Below are 13,545 nucleotides of genomic sequence, written 5' to 3'. Positions count from 1 at the left end.
AGATCTATTTCAGTGTCTTCCCCTGCTGCATAAGTATTCTCCTCAATCATTGGGCTACAGTTGTCTGTGGGAGCTGGGAGGGTTATATCTCTGAGGGGAAACTCATGGTTCAGTGGTGGTGGTGGGGTATTGGGGTTACTCTCGGGTCCCCTAGACTGTGAGAACAGAGCGTGTCTGCGAGTCTCTGCTGCTATGATTGACGCCGCCGTCTCTTCCATCTGCCCCGAGGCATCTCCAAATGAGACTCTCTGTCTCCTAGCAGCTGCTTCCACCAGATCAGGGCAGCTTAAGTACTGCCTTGTTACATGGTGTAAGTCCTCCATTACTTCCTCCATCGTTGGAATGCGGAGCCCAATTGGATTTGTTTATGTTATTTCAGGAGCTACGGTATCTCTGGGAACAAGGGAGCGTTGTTCCGCCGTTCTTGTTAAGTTCTCTTCTGGATCCATCGTATGTTTGGGCCTCCATTGGCCTTGGCTTCGTTTGGGGAACAGGTCTCGTCCTCTTTTTGTCTCTCTGTAGCTAGCTTGTCTGCTCTGAGTGTACTGTGGAGAGTAGTATGATTGAGCTTCCTCTTGTGTTATTTTTTGACTCCATGTCGGTTTTGGGGGATGTATAGCGTTTGTAGAAGGTACTGGTGGAGGGATCCGAGTTTGTCTTGTGCTTACTCTCTCACCAAAGACCTTTCCATGTCTATCTACCCTTGTCTTGAAGCCGACTAGGTCAGTGTCTACCTTTTTCTTGCTTTGTTCCTTTTCTACTTTCTCCGTATGTCGAGAGCTTGAGGTTCTTGTTTCATAGAAATTCTCCTCTGCTTTTTGTGATTGATTTTGATTTCGGTTTGCTTCCTCCTCTCGTTTCTGGGGACAGTTTCTTCTTGAGTGTAGAGCGAGAAGCAGTGCGAGCAGTGACCCTCTAGTCTCTCATATTCCAAGGTGACCGAGGTTTCTTCTCCCGAGTCGAACTCAATTATCAATTCCTTGACCAGGGGCTTTAGTCCATCAACTGACACTTTAACCATGGCTGTTGTCTTTGTTAATTCATGGTTCTCCATTGTGCCTAGCTCCTGGCCCACTCTACAGACCATATCATCCTGCCAGTAGTGAAGTGGGAGTCCTTTGATTCTGATCCAGAATGGTATCATGGACGGAAAGTAGTTGGATATCACTGGTTCCCACCTCTGTAGAATGACCATCCAGTATGCAAAGTGATAGGGCCTGTTGTCAAGAACTCTTCGCAGGTCCTCCTCTCTTTCAAATCTAAACTGGAAGCAGTTGTTTCCCAGGTCTGAGCCTACTGCTTTGCCTTGCAGGTTCCATTTGCGTGGAAGGGCTGGAATGAGGGCTCATATCTTTTGCTCTTGTGGGTTGGTGAGTCTTCCTATCAAGGTAAGAGCATTTTCCTTGATGAGAGCTGAGGTATCAATGCTGGGGGCTTTGATTCTCTTCACTTTGTTATTCTGTTCTTCTCTCATCTGTTGTTTCCCCTTTTCAGCCAGAGTAAATCTCGTCGCCATTGATTGTGGTTGCTAGTACTCGTTGCTGGAGGAGTTAGATGTCTACTCCTAGCACCCGTTTACTATGATAGAGGTACTCTTCTGCTTTGTTACTTTGAAAAAAGTTAGAACAACTCTTGAAGAATCTTCGGTGGTGGTGGTGGTGATGGCTGCGGTTGAGAACTGTTTAGCTTGTTGTTGTGCTTCTTCAAACAGGTTTTAAGCCGTGAAGATGCTTCTAGGTCGAGATTTGTGGCTGGTGTGAAGATGGAATAGTTGTTTGGAGGATGCTATTTCAGGGTAAGGAGTAGGGTTTTTATTGAGAACCTTCGAAGTGCCCAGTGAATACTTTCTTTCTGAAGAAAGAAAGTGAATGGTCACTTTCAGTCTATTATCCGCTGGTCTTCTGAATACGCTTTGCCTTGAGACTAGTGTCTGGGAGAGAAATCTCGACCAGCATTTTTAAACAGGTTTTAGACCGTGAAAATTTTTTATTCTAAAATATTATATATATATATATATATATATATATTATTTATTTATTTATTTATTTAATCAGTGATATTTCGATGTCATTGTAGCCTTTTAGGTTTAAAGCTCCAACAATTTCTCTTATTTCTAGTTTCAGTTGTCGTAACCAGTTCTTTATATAATGCACAAAATTGGTAAAAAATAACTAAAACCTTTTACGTGTCACAAACCAATTCCACAGTACAGTAACACATATATTATACAGTTAAAATTAAATTGGTCGTGGTTTTTGTTATAAAGTATTGAGAACATTAAGATTAAATTATTCAACGCGTCGGTGTAAAGTGACATGTACACACCTTGGCCTTTCATGCGTTCTCGTGTATATAAACACTAACAAATGTAATTCACAAGTCACAAATCAAAAACAACAATAAACACCGAAACCTCTTTTTCCTTCTCTTCATCTGCTCTCTCTGAGTCTCAAATCCAAAATAATAACAATGGAGGCAATGAAGATGAAGCTTTTCATAGCGGTTTTGGTTGCATTGATAGTATTTTCTGCGGTTGAACAGTCGGCTGCAGCGGTTGACGCTCCTGCCCCGAGCCCTACCTCCGATGCATCCTCGTTTATCCCTACTTTCTTCGCCTCCGTCACGGTTTTGGCCTTCGGATTAATCTTTTAAGAAGTTTTTTCCCCTTCTTATATTTTAAGTGAATTAAATAAAATCATTTGTTTGTGTCTCGTTGAGTTCTTGACATCTTGTTGCTGATTTTATGTCTTGAGTTTGATCTATTTCTTCCATGTAACGTTATTAAAATTGACTCATCCTAACATCAATAATAATCATTAATTTTTCCTCTTTTGATATATTTATTCATTATCTTCAAAGGTAGATATGATGCAAACAAAAATCGAGAAATTTTCATACGGTAAGGCTAGATATAATAATCTAAGAACAATCTCAATGGGGTTCTTGCTCTTGGATTCTTAAAACACATACATGTGTATGTCAACGGGGGTTCTTGCTCAATACACATTTTAAGAACCCAAGAGCAAAAATACTCCGTTGAGGTTGCTCTAATATACTTATATATTTGGTTTTTTATGGTGTCTTTTGTTCAAACATTAGTTAGCTTATAGACCTTTAGTCATATACTAAATTCGAATATATAAAAGCAACTTAAAGCTGGCTAGTATGCTTCCTTTTTAAAGTGAGAGCGGACAAAAAGCAAACACCTTTTAAGTATTCACATGGCATATCTTTTTTAAGAATGCAACTAATATAAAAAATTGTAATCAAATAATTTAATTCTTCCCAAAAGATTTCTTTTAATTCGTTTGGTACTGAAGCATGGTTTACCACTGTTTTCCATGATAATAGGCTTGAGCATTTTACATTTGAATCCGTTTCCGAACCCGACCCAAAAAATTCAAACAAAAATCTGAACCAAAGTATCAAACTACCTGAACAAATATTGTCAGAAAGACTAGATATCCAAATCCGAATGAATATCCGAAGATAACCAAACATATGTACACATAACCATATATTTATATTTTACTTCATTCATTTTATTAGAAATATATATATTTATAGTAATATTATACATGGCTCAAGATCAAATAATATACATATAGTTATGGACAAGTCATTTGCTACTTATTTAAAATTCATATCAAGCGCACTTTTAGCTCATAGATTAACAAAAGTAGCATCCAAAACTTCAAAACAACAATCAAATGAGTGTTTTTCTATTTTTAAAGTTTTATCTCTAAACATATTAATCGTTCAATCTAATAGAATTAGAAAATCAGTTAAGTTAAAGGTATATTTTTTAATACAAGAAACTTAAGAAACAGAGAATATGATTTTGTTTTCCAAATCTAAATATCCGAACCCGAATTTAAAATATCTGAATCCGATCCAAAGTATAGAAATTCCTAAACTGAAAATACCCAAAAATCCAAATACCAAAATACCCAAAAGTCTGAAATAGCCAATTCGAACCCGAACGCCCGAACCCTAGTTGATAGTTTGACTGGATGCAGTATACAATTACAAACTACCTTTGAAACAGTATTAGCAGAACTTGTTTAAACCCTAATATATGCCCCGTTAAGCCCATCATCGTACGTTTATTTGTATTAGCGCAACTTGGGCTTCTAATTTCTCCATGATGTGCACTGACTTTGATTAAGACCTGTCCAAAGGTGTGGTTGTTTTTCTTAGCTTGCGTTGTAGGTTTCTTTGGTGTTTACTTGTTGCAGAAGTTACCCGACTCAAACAACTGAAGTCACAATTAACTGTCTCGTCTCTTTGTTGTTGGGAACTTGCTAATGTTTCTACTGTTGTTTTTATTTGGGTAATCTAGACAGTCAAATTGAGAACAAACCGCGGGTTGGAGACTTACTTTGGCAACCAAAACACACAGAACTTGCCATGATTCAATTCCAAATAAACCTCCTTTCTCGCTTACTTATATTCTTGTTTTCTCCCTATATTTGTTTTGCTATGGACCTCTGTTCGAAGATCAAAGGAAAGGGTACTCATTCCAAGAAACCTCAAGTTATAAAGGGTACTCATTCCAAGAAACCTCAAGTTATATCTAAGTCTAACTGGCATTTTACAAAGAAGCACAAGTTAGATTTAATTCGGATCGTGTAACAAACCAACTTTCCTCACAGGCGTTCTCGTTCTACACTACGGTTGCAGTATAATCTACACCACTGCGTTACTTTTTGTTTGCACCCTTTTCGCAGAGTGGTGATGATCCTAAGTATGGCAAGGTTTGGAGTAAGTGTGTGACCAGCAGAAATGAGTTTACTAAGATTTATCAACGCCTTTGAGTTGATCTTGAAGAGAAGGTAAGAAATATAAATATGATCAGCCAGAACGAGAAAAACGCTGATAAATGGATAAGTTCTGTATACTATAACAATGGCATTCACAGGGAGAAAGCTCTACAATCCTTATATCCCATAAGTTGTTGATAAGTTAGTTGAAGAAGTAAAAGTGCTCGAGTTCCGTTATTTTCGAAGGAGTACCTCTACAACTTATCAGAGTAGAGTACTAAACTAAATTCCACTCAAATCCAAATTTCCAGATACAGTTTTCATCTTTTTTTTTTTTTTTGCATAGCCATACCAATCAATGATCTGATATCCATTACATAAACTTTCTCAGGTTATCGGTTCGGAACATGAGACAAGCTGTCTCTTGCTATGCAACAAGCTTTGACACATTCAACTAAACAGAGCCAAAGGCCAAAAAGGGTGTACGAACAAGCCTATTTAACTTTTCTACACATTTAAGACACTGGAATAGCTTTCTTACAGGCTTAATATTTAAGGTGAACATGTTTTTTTTTTGGTTATGTTACTGAAACCGATTTGGTGAATCGTAAAAAGGATTTTTAAAAAATTAAAGAAAGACTCTCAGATCTAAATTATTTTCCTGGCTAGACAAGAGAGAACAGAAGAAGGTGTTCTTGTGGCTTTCTTGGAGATTGTAGCTTTTGGGCTATAAAACCTTTTGTAGCTTTGATCTATTATTCCTCCAGTGCTCTTACATGCCTTTCTTCTTGCTTTATTACTTGTATTTTTAAAACCTCTCTTCATAAGATCTTCAAGACTTTTAACACTTGCTAGTGATGTGAATGATTGAGATTTTCCTTCATAAAACTTTGACAACCCCCTCCTGCCAAAAGATTAAACAACTTTTGTTAGAAAATAAATATCAATAAAAACAGACAATCTTTGAGATAGTTGAGATCTTGAGATGAGGAAATCTTTAGATCCATTCACCATTAAGTAATCGAAAACCTTAAAATAATTACTACAGAAAGAAGTTTTTAAGAGACTAATATGATCAGAGAATGTTTTCTTACTTGATTGGGAGGTGTAACATGAGGTCAGAGAGATCGTCAAGAGGTCCATTTGAAGAAGATGAAGAAGCATCATCATCCTCATCCTCCTCTGTTAAATCAGATGAACACATGGAAGATAATGAACAAGATGACAAATCTTTTTCTTCTTTTTCCACTGAGAACGTTTCAGCTTCTAACATCGATCTTGAAACTCCTTCAACAAGGTCTTCTTCTTCTTGTGTCCTACTTGAATCTTGATAGATCATATTGCCCATGTTCTTTATATTCAGATTCATATTTCAACAGAAATCAAGTAAAACGAATTCTTGAAACAGGATTAGAAACAGAACAAGAGAGTTCTGATGTCAAGATGTGTGTTGTTGTTCTGGAATTGGGAACACAGAAACATGAGTTCTATTTGAAGAAGATATACATGTACATTTATATATATGGATATGTGAAGAGGTTCCAGTTTTATTTTTAAAATTTAAAAAGAAAAAAAGGATAAATAAATGTGTGGGTATTACTTACGTGCAAGCCGTGGATAACGTTGACTCTTCTGTCTAATTTCACTTTTTATCTCAAAATATTTCTTTCATCGTTTGTTATTATTGTTATCTATCTATCTATTGCAAATGATATGATAATTGCTATTATTGTGTTTCTGATATGCGGTTCTCATTCTATGGACCGTCACTCTCATTTCCCGCTTTTTGTTTTGTTTTTGTAACTCCCTTTTTCTTTATATGCCATTTATGAGATAATATTCTCTTTTATACCATCACAATAATTTTAGAAACGATAAAAATTAAGAAAAATCCCAAAAAATCATTGTCTTTGTCCTAGTTTAAAAGATGATAATAAGGTAACTATAGGCATTTACTCCAAAATTAAATAGTAGATAAGATAGATTAGGTCTAAAGCTGGCAGGAGAGGATAAAATATTACAACGTCGGTTTGTAATTAAATACTAAGATTTATTTATTAAATAGTATATGGTTTAGATTTGTTTAGGAGTTTTCAATTCCACATGGTAGTGTGTTAGCAAAGAGGATAAGAACAATTCTTTTAAACATATCCGTATCATGTCCTCGTCACCACTATCGTTACCTTTTAATTTTTATTTTAACTGATTTATTGTTAATTGGACCAAAATTTTTTAGTTCCCATCACTCGTAACGACTTTACCCTAATTTTTAATATAGAATAAGATATCCCAAATATCTATCCTCTAATATTTTTATATTGACATTTTATGTATACTAGATTTTGATCCGCGTTTTGAAAGCGCGGAATATTTTTCGTTGAAAAATTTATTAATCCATCTATTTGTTCACTAATATATTTAGGCATGTGCGTTCAATTTTCGCTTCGACTGTAATTTGTTTTTTTTGTTTTCGGTGTCAATTGTGATTTTGTTTTTTCGAATTAAGAAATATATGGACCATTCGATTATTTGTGAGTTTAGGTTTGGTTTCAGATTAATTAGTTAGCTCTCAGTTTGATTGGGATAAAAATATTAAAAACTCAGATAAAGTTCGAGTTTAATTTGGTGCCGGTTTGATACCTGTTTTTTTGGATAATACGGTTAAAAATCACATTTTTGTATTTTTAGAACAAAATTGGCTAAATTTAAATATTTAACGTATAATATTTTTTGTGATTTCGTTGTATTGAGAAATCCATATTTTACATAGTAATATTTCTTATCTTTTATAAATCTATTTATATTGAAGTTGATTTCAATAATGAAAATAAATTAACATTTATAATATAAAATAAAAACCATTTTAAAATTAATTCATAAAAATAACCATTTTTAATAAGAACAAAAATTATCCATGTTTATGTTAACAAATATAAAAAAGTAAAAACTGAGCTTTAAAGCTTATATGATCAAAAATTACATGAAGAATTACTGATAAGTTGGGCTTACAAATGAACGACCAACTTTTGTTTTCTATAACCCAACCCAAAACAGGTTTAACTATCCTAAAACCGGCAAAAGAGAATAATGTATTTTTGAATTTTCTGAATAATCTTTAAAAAATATTGCTTCTCTCTATAAATAATAAAGTAAGAACTGATGCAACATGATCTATCATCACCAATCTACGAAGGTATAACACGAATCCAACCGTTTTGCTAATCATTATATCGTACGCGTTTAAAAACTTTTTTTTACAAACTAATTTTTTTCTGTTTTTTACTTTTCAGATAATGCATGTGTGCTCCGATGATAGATTTGTTTATTCCGATGAGAATCTGTTGTTTTTGTTTGTGTCCGAAGACGATCTGACAAAATAAAGTATCTCTCAATACAAACTAAGCTATTTACACTGGGTTGTTTTGTTAGGTGGATAGAATCAAATGTGTTGGACTTTTAATTTCCGAAAACCATTAAAAACAATTGAAAAAAGTAATGAATTTTTTTGTAATTAATTGGAAAAGTATAGGGCATAATCGTAAGAAGGATTCTGCTTTGATAGTATAAATCGGTAATTACGCTATATCCTTAAACCAAGAATCTTGTCCGGCTTCGGATAGCTTTTTCCCGACATATGAAGAAAACATTTTTTTAAGATAATGATTTCGAATATCTTCACTACAATATCAACTACTCTCTATGTTTTCTTTAATAATTAATATTTTAGATTTTGTTGTTTCAAATTACACATAAATTTTCAATTATTAATATTAAATTTATGAACTTTGTATGTTATATGCTCCCTTATATTCTATAGTTTATTTTTAAAATTGTGAGTATATAAATAGTTAATGATGTTTTTGTTTTAGAAAATATAAAATTAAATAGATTTTAATATGTATATATAAATAAAAAATGCCATCTATTAAAAATTTAAAAATATTTAATTTCAAATGATTGTATTATGAACACTGAATAAAACATATTCATAACGTAAATTATTTAACAATTGAATATTCAGGTTGCAATTCGAAAATATGACAAGGTGATTAAAATGTTATTATTCGTCAGTCTATTCTGCTCTGTAGAGAAATATAGCAGAATCATGGCAATTCATGATGAAGATACTAACTTTTTTTTTGTTAACTACATTAGTATCTTCATCATGAATTGCCATGATTCTGCTCTGTTTCTCTACTTTTATTCCGGCTGATGACAGGTCTAAAGAGGTGATTCATATGATATCTTGCTCTATTTTGTAACGTTTAGACAGTTTTCGTTTGTATCTATTTTAAAATTTTAATTAAATCAATCAAAAAGGAAGAAAATAAATCGAGAGGATAAGACTGCAATTGTAATTGAAACATGTAAGACTAAGAAAAAAAGGAATATTGGAAAAAGTTAACTATAGGATTAGGAAATTAACTTTTATTGAATACGACTGTTTTGATTCCTAATAAATTTTATTTTAAAAATATAGTTTTTGAAAAAATTGCTAAACACAATTGAACTAGGGTTCTTAGGTTTCTTCTTTGTTTGCGTCCCAAGTTTCCCCTTCAGGTTAGTTCGAGTCGAATTAGGATTTTCCGAAACCGTGAGTGAAACTCCAGCAGACAAAAATATTATGGAGGAACCGAGCATCAATGAGTTGCCAGATGACTTGATCTTGAAGATATTCTCATTACTTCCGATGTTTAAAGAGAATATAGCAACACATCTTCTATCAAAACGGTGGGAGAATCCTTGGCAACTGGTGCCTGATGTCATGTTTGATGATGAATCATATGAGAGTTTAGTGACCTTTTTAAGTTCTGTTTACGGATCTTTGTTATCTAAGGATCGCCAAGTTCTAGAGAGATTGCATCTCAAGCTTAGTCGGAACTATTTAGATTCAGACATCAGTTTTTGCGTTAACATCGCAGTTAATCGATCTGTGAGAAAGTTGAGGATCCATATGTCTGGAAAAACGCTAAAACTGCCAAGTTGCTTGAGTACGTGCGTAACCTTGAAGTCATTGATACTCCATGCAGTAAATATCAACGTTGTTCCGCCTAGTTTTCGTTTGCTATCGCTCAAAAGTTTGCACCTTCTATCGGTGAACTCCTCGGGCGATGAAACTATTGCAAGTTTTTTACAAGTTTGTCCGGTTCTTGAATATTTGGTTGTAAACCAAACCAAAGATGATGATGTGATGTTCAAGGTTGTTCCGCCTTGGTTTTGTTTGCCATCACTCAAGAGTTTGCAACTTTTATCGGTTAAATTCTCGGGCGATGAATCTCTTGCAAAGCTTCTAGAAGGTTGTGATGTTCTTGATAATTTGGTTTTAAAACGAACCCAAGCTGACAATGTTATGATATTCAATATCAATGTGCCTTCTTTGAAGAGCTTATCTGTTGAAAACTTTAAAGGGAAACAAACGCGCATACGTTGAGGAGAATCATGGGTTTGTGATAAATGCTCCTTCTTTGGAGAAACTGAACTTTAAAGATACATTCAGTAACTTTCTAAAGTTTGAACATATGCCAAAGGTGATCAAGGCGAATATTCAGGTTATTTGTGGCCAATCTGAGAAGTTTATAAGATCTCTCACATCAATTCAGCATCTTTCTCTCTGTTCTCTAACTTCAGAGGTAAACAGTTTCTTACTATTGGTGACCACAAGTCTTGATTTCTCCTTTTATGTTTTGTTATTCTCATTACATTATATAATAAATAGTTTAATTGCAGACTCCATACCCTAGTGGCACTATCTTCCCCTGTCTTGAGCATCTAGAGCAATGTACATGTTCTGCGGGATGGGCGAATCTACTTGCTTCGATCTCTCAAGCTTAAATCGGTACGACGTATGGAACTTTTTTTGGTTACTTTAAACTTGACTAATATGTTACCTGAACATATAATAACAAATACACTCGATAATAAAAATGCAGAAAAATATTTGTTTTTCTCCTAGTCATATTTAACACGTTAATTAGTAGCAGAATCAAGTTACTAATAGCTTTATTTTGTTTGACATACAATCGTTAAAATAGCTTTAATTATCATTTTTGTGTTAACTTTCTATAACGATTTATAATACTAACACGCGTAATGTTTCTCTTTTTCGTCTCAGCAACATAGTGCCCGTTACAATGATCCGATGAACCTATGGAACGAACCAACAGTAAATCCGGAATGTTTATCAACGCATCTGGAGATCTTGGAATGGAGACAATATGAAGGCACAGAGCAAGAGAGGAATGTGGCTGCCTACGTACTAGCAAGCGCTACTTGTCTAAAAATGGCGACGTTCTCCACAAGATGTCGAAACAAATATCATCGCATGCTCAAGCAGTTAAAGAAACTTAACAGAGTTTCAGAGATATGTCAGTTAGTGTTTGAGTGAACTCTAACGTGATGGTGTGTGTCTGACACCTGTTTTTTTTATAAAAACAATTATAATCTCCGGACCATTTCTAGTTAGTGAAAACAGAGCTGTTGTTTAGTTTACATATTTGACCCAAAAAACATTAGACGTAAGAAGGATTCCAGCAATTTTTAAAACCAAAAAAAAAAAGATTCAACAATTTCATGCATTTCAAGAAGATAATCAGAACAACGATAGATTCGTATAAATAAAATAAAAATAGATGGAATTTTATCAAAAACTAGGAAACATGAATTTTTTTTCTTGCGCAAAGTAATATGAAACAATATGTAAGAATGTTCACTGTTGATCAATAACAATAGTTCTATTGGTAAATAAAATAACCCTTTGACTTCTAGTCTAATAAATACATGAATGGGATGTGGACTATGGACCCATGAGAATGAGAGTGTCTATGACTCATCTCCACCACATGTTAGATAGGATCTTTCAAGTTCTGATCATGTCAAGATTATATTATTCTTAATTCTTTGATTTGGTCTTTACGAAATGTCATAATTTCCGGAGACGCTATATATTTTTAAATTGACTTGGTTTATCGATTCACATATTCAGACAAAAGACGATGAATAATAAAATGTCACTTCAAATTTGATCATTAAGTAATAATAATCTTGTGAGACACTAAGACACGTAACACATCGTATATCTTATCTTATCATATCATATACCAAGTGCAGAAGAAGAGAAGAGGACTTACTTATCTAAGGTAGTTAACAGGTGGTTCCAAACTCCAAAGTGCCAACAAGTATCCCAATGACGCTCCAAGACTTCATTCTATCTGGCTTAAGTCGGTATGTACCAAGGATATGTTTTCAAAAGGCTTTCCTAGTATGCTAGGTGAGCAGTATAAAACGATATACTGGATGTAAAACTTTAGCAATGATTTAAGTGATAAAAATTTCATAATCACGCTTTTTATACATAGGTAAATAGTGTTCCAATGATCCGATGAACCTCTGGATCAAACAAGACAACAATTGTTCCGAATTGTTTAACTACACATCTTCATGGAATGGAGACAATATTTAGACACATAGCGAGGGAAGAAAGTGGCTGCGTACATCCTAGCGAACGCTACTTGTCTAAATGTGGGGACATTCTCATCAAGATGTAGAAACAAATACATGGTAAAAAGAAAATGTCTAGTTCAGAGACATGTAATAGTGTATTTTTTTGAAGACGCATGATATTCTTAGGTTTCTTCGTTCTCTGCCCCAACATTAGTTTGGTGTTTCATGTTTGTGGTTTATGTTTTGAATCTCCTGATATTTCTTTATTTTGTGAAAACAGAGCAGGTTTTGTTTACACATTTGAAAAAATAATCTACCTATAAGATTTATACTCTTTACCATCTCAAGAAGATAACAAGAACAAAGAGATTCGTAGTTTACATGTTTGAAAAAAATAATCTACGTAAGCATTTCAAGAAGCTAATCAGAACAAAGGGATTTGTAAATAGAATAATAAAATAGATGGAAATTTTTCGAAAACTTGTAAACATGAAATTTGAGTTTTGTGTTTGCGTTTAAGAACATCTGTAGCTCATTGTTTCTGTAATAGCATTTGGATTTGAATTATCTTAATTCATCTTTATCTTTTCCTCTAAAATAGAAATTGCTATTTTTTCTTCTATATTTGAAAGAATAATATCAATCTCTATTTTTACTATAATGTTATTTAGATGAATACATTGGAATAAATTCTTGCAGAATTTCTCTATTTTTTAAAAAAAATTAGTAAAATATAATGGAGATTAGGCCTGAGCATTTTACCCGGACCAGAAGACCCGAACCGAAACCGACCTAAAAATACATGTTCGGGTCCGGATCCGGGTCCATGCTAAAATACTTATTGGGTCTTTTTTTTTTGGACCCGCGGGTCTCGGCTCGGATCCGGGTCTCGACTTGGGTCCGGGTCCTACCCGAGACCCGTTCGGATACCCGAAGTACCCGTAAATAATTATATATATTTGGGTGATTGGGTATATTTTTGGTATTTCAGATTTTTTTAAAAGTTTTGGGTTCGGGTTTTCGGGTATAATTGTAGATTTCAGGTAAAATTTTAAATTTTTAGAAAATATAATTCGGGTATATTTTGGGTTTTCGGGTTTGATTTTGGATAAATTTTTGGGTATATTTGCGGTTCTTCGGGTATTTTTAGAGTTTTTGGTTCAATTCGGTTATTTCGGATCCTAAATATCCGAACCGACGCGGATCCGAAATATACCTGAAAATTATGGGTATTTTACGGGTATTGAAATTATAGATCCGAACCGGCCCGGACCCGATTGACCTGAAAAATTATAGGTACTTATAAGAGTCTAAATTTCTAGGACCCGGATCCGACAAAACC

General features: G+C 34.1%; 2 protein-coding genes and 1 pseudogene across 2 annotated transcripts; 2 read left to right on the top strand and 1 right to left on the bottom strand.

Annotated features, from left to right (window-relative positions):
• The first annotated feature begins 2,318 nt into the window (after positions 1-2,318).
• On the top strand, positions 2,319-2,829 carry LOC106429176 (arabinogalactan protein 14). Its single transcript, XM_013869914.3, has one exon. The coding sequence runs from the start codon at positions 2,470-2,472 to the stop codon at positions 2,650-2,652; it is 183 nt and encodes a 60-aa protein (XP_013725368.1). The 5' UTR covers positions 2,319-2,469; the 3' UTR covers positions 2,653-2,829.
• Positions 2,830-5,191: 2,362 nt separating this feature from the next.
• On the bottom strand, positions 5,192-6,444 carry LOC106429167 (protein OXIDATIVE STRESS 3 LIKE 2-like). The gene is made up of 2 exons (XM_013869904.3): positions 5,858-6,444; positions 5,192-5,667 (listed from the first exon to the last, which is right to left on the bottom strand). The coding sequence occupies exons 1-2, from the start codon at positions 6,130-6,132 to the stop codon at positions 5,412-5,414; spliced, it is 531 nt and encodes a 176-aa protein (XP_013725358.1). The 5' UTR covers positions 6,133-6,444; the 3' UTR covers positions 5,192-5,411.
• A 234-nt stretch (positions 6,445-6,678) lies between these two features.
• LOC106429182 lies at positions 6,679-11,311 on the top strand (annotated as a pseudogene).
• The last annotated feature ends 2,234 nt before the right edge of the window (positions 11,312-13,545 follow it).

The sequence above is a fragment of the Brassica napus genome, chromosome C2 (genome assembly GCF_020379485.1).
Source record: "Brassica napus cultivar Da-Ae chromosome C2, Da-Ae, whole genome shotgun sequence".
NCBI lineage: Eukaryota > Viridiplantae > Streptophyta > Magnoliopsida > Brassicales > Brassicaceae > Brassica > Brassica napus.
This window is presented reverse-complemented; position numbering and strand designations above follow the sequence as displayed.

Bases quoted from the DNA above. Each gene is read 5' to 3' on its own strand.
- LOC106429176 (XM_013869914.3), top strand. From the start codon at position 2,470: ATGGAGGCAATGAAGATGAAGCTTTTCATAGCGGTTTTGGTTGCATTG.
- LOC106429167 (XM_013869904.3), bottom strand. From the start codon at position 6,132: ATGAATCTGAATATAAAGAACATGGGCAATATGATCTATCAAGATTCA. The intron at 5,668-5,857 runs GTAAGAAAACAT...ATCTTTTGGCAG, and splicing joins ATGTTACACCTCCCAATCAA to GAGGGGGTTGTCAAAGTTTT.